General features: G+C 18.5%; 1 protein-coding gene across 1 annotated transcript; it reads left to right on the forward strand.

Annotated features, from left to right (window-relative positions):
• Window positions 1-1,407, forward strand: PGSY75_0000800B (erythrocyte membrane protein 3; the record flags this gene model as incomplete). The annotated part of the gene is made up of 1 exon (XM_018783134.1): window positions 1-1,407. A coding segment is annotated over one exon (1,407 nt), but the record flags the coding sequence as incomplete, so codon positions are not given.
• Between the last annotated feature and the right edge of the window lie 1,686 nt (window positions 1,408-3,093).

Raw genomic sequence — 3,093 nt, forward strand, 5'->3', positions numbered from 1 at the left:
GAAGGATTAAAAGAAAATACTGAAATAAAAAATAAAGAATTACACAACAAAGGTTCTGAAGGATTAAAAGAAAATACTGAAATAAAAAATAAAGAATTACACAACAAAGGTTCTGAAGGATTAAAAGAAAATACAGAAATAAAAAATAAAGAATTACACAACAAAGGTTCTGAAGGATTAAAAGAAAATGTACATAAAAATAATGATTTGAAGAATAACGGTATGCAAAATAAAGATTTATCCAATAAAGACATAAAAAATAAAGACGTTTTAAATAAAGACTTGTCCAATAAAGACATGAAAAATAAAGACGTTTTAAATAAAGACTTGTCCAATGAAGGCATGAAAAATAAAGACGTTTTAAATAAAGACTTGTCCAATGAAGGCATGAAAAATAAAGACGTTTTAAACAAAGATGTGTCCAATAAAGAAATGAAGAACAAATTTTCTAGTGGTTTGAAAAATAATTATACCTCTCGAAATAACGATTTAAATAATAGCCCTAATCATGAACACCAAAATAAAGACTTAAAAAATAAAGAACTATTAAACAAAGACTTATCCAATAAAGGTATGAAGAATAAAGAACTATTGAATAAAGACATGAAAAATAAAGACGTTTTAAACAAAGATGTGTCCAATAAAGAAATGAAAAATAAAGACGTTTTAAACAAAGACGTTTCCAATAAAGAAATGAAGAACAAATTTTCGAGTGGTTTGAAAAATAATTATACCTCTCGAAATAATGGTTTAAGTAACACTCCTAATCATGAACAACAAAATAATGATTTAAAGAATACACCTAATAAAGAACAACAAAATAATGATTTAAAGAATACATCTAGTAAAGGACAACAAAATAATGATTTAAAGAATACACCTAGTAAAGGACAACAAAATAATGATTTAAAGAAAACACCTAGTAAAGAACAACAAAATAATGATTTAAAGAATACACCTAGTAAAGGACAACAAAATAATGATGTAGGTAATAATAGCTTAAAAAATATGCCTAACAAAAGACAACAAAATAATGATGTAGGTAATAATAGCTTAAAAAATATGCCTCACAAAGGACAACAAAATAATGATTTAAAGAATACACCTAGTAAAGGACAGCAAAATACTGATGTAGGTAATAATAGCTTAAAAAATATGCCTAACAAAGGACAACAAAATAATGATTTAAAGAATAAGACTAGTAAAGGACAAGAAAATAATGATTTAGAGAATGATGGCTTAAAACACAAACCATACCAGGGACAAAAACATACCGAATTGAATAATAAAAATTTTAAAAACAAGCCTACTGATGGATTAAAAAATATTAAAGATGACGAATTATCAGATAATGAATCGTCTGATGATGAAAAATCCAAAAGAAATTTAAGAGGAAAAAAGAATTAAATAAATAAATATTATTATATGTAATACGATATATATATATATATATATATATATATATATATATATATTAAAATAAAAATTATAAGAATTAAATATATTAAATATAAAATATATATTTTTATGGATATAAGGACGAATGATAATATTTGAATGTGGAAAAAGGAAAAATTGAAAATAATCATATTCTATATACATTAGAATGTTAATTTTATATATTAGAACATTAAATTTATATAAAATTTTGCTACCGTATTTGTAACATAAATATTGAATATATATTAAAAGTTGAAAAATATACATACTTATAAATTAATTTATGGGGGAAAATAAATAAAAACAAGAATAATAAAAAGAAAAGAATTAAATTTTATATATTTATAATACATTTTATAATATATAGAAGATAATATATTTATATTTCTTTTCATATTGAAGAATTAATATATAAAGAGAGATTTCTTATTAAGAAATTAAAAAATGTGTTGTTGTTTTATTTTTTTTTTTACAAATTATGCCTTTAATATAAGTAATATTATGGAATATTATATTATATTTATATATACCTCGCTTTTAGAATATATTTGTGTATATTTATATGGTTGGGAAATTTTAATTTTTAGTCGTAAAATAAAAAAAAATAATGTGATTTTTTTTTATTTCTTAATTAATATTTTTATTTTTTATTTTTCTTCATCCTGTAAATAAACATATATACATATTTATATTCATATATTTATGTGCAATTTTGTAATTAGAAATTAATGGATTTTTTAATTTTTAATTTTTTACTTTTTGTTTTAATTAAACTTTTTTTTATTTTTATGTTTTTTTTTTTTGTATTCATATCAATTTATTTATATACCGTATTTCAAAATTAACTTTTAATAAGACAAATATTTTTATAAAAATTTTGAGAATATATAACTCTTAAAAAATATATTATTAAGATGAATGCTTCTTTAAAGAATTCCATATTATGTTTTATATTATATGTATGTGTATGTGTATTTATATCTATATATATATATATATATATAAACCGGAATTTTTTTTCCCTTTTCTTATGTAACATTCATAAAATATTAACATAGGATAATATAAAATTACACTATTTAAAATTTTTCTTTTTTTGTAGTAATATTAAAATGAGAAAACTATAAATTATAAATGAATATATTAAAAAAAAAAAAAAAAAAAATATAATAAAATAAAAGAAAATGTGAAACTATAAACTTTTAATTTTTTTATTTTTTTTATGAACTCCCATTAATTTTATTATATAAAAAATTTTTTAATATATAAAATTATACATTTTTAACTTTCTAATTTTGAGCTTTTTCATTTTTTTTTTTTTATATTAATTTCAATTTTCTTTGTTGATCCTAATAAATATTATAATAATTATCATGAATATAATATATGTATATATTTTATTATAAATTATTATAGGGTTTGAGTAATAATATAAAATATTATGATAGTGTTAAATTGTAGAGGAAGAATTATTATATAAATTTTCATAAGAAAAGCATAGAATATAAAATATTTAAAAAATGGACTATTGTATATTATAATATAATATATTTATATATTTTACAATATCATAAATATAAAAGAATTCACATATATACATATTAATATATATTGAGATATAGAAAATGTTAGAAAAATATTATATTTATTAAA

Source organism: Plasmodium gaboni (assembly GCF_001602025.1).
Source record: "Plasmodium gaboni strain SY75 chromosome Unknown, whole genome shotgun sequence".
In the NCBI taxonomy this organism is placed as follows: domain Eukaryota; phylum Apicomplexa; class Aconoidasida; order Haemosporida; family Plasmodiidae; genus Plasmodium; species Plasmodium gaboni.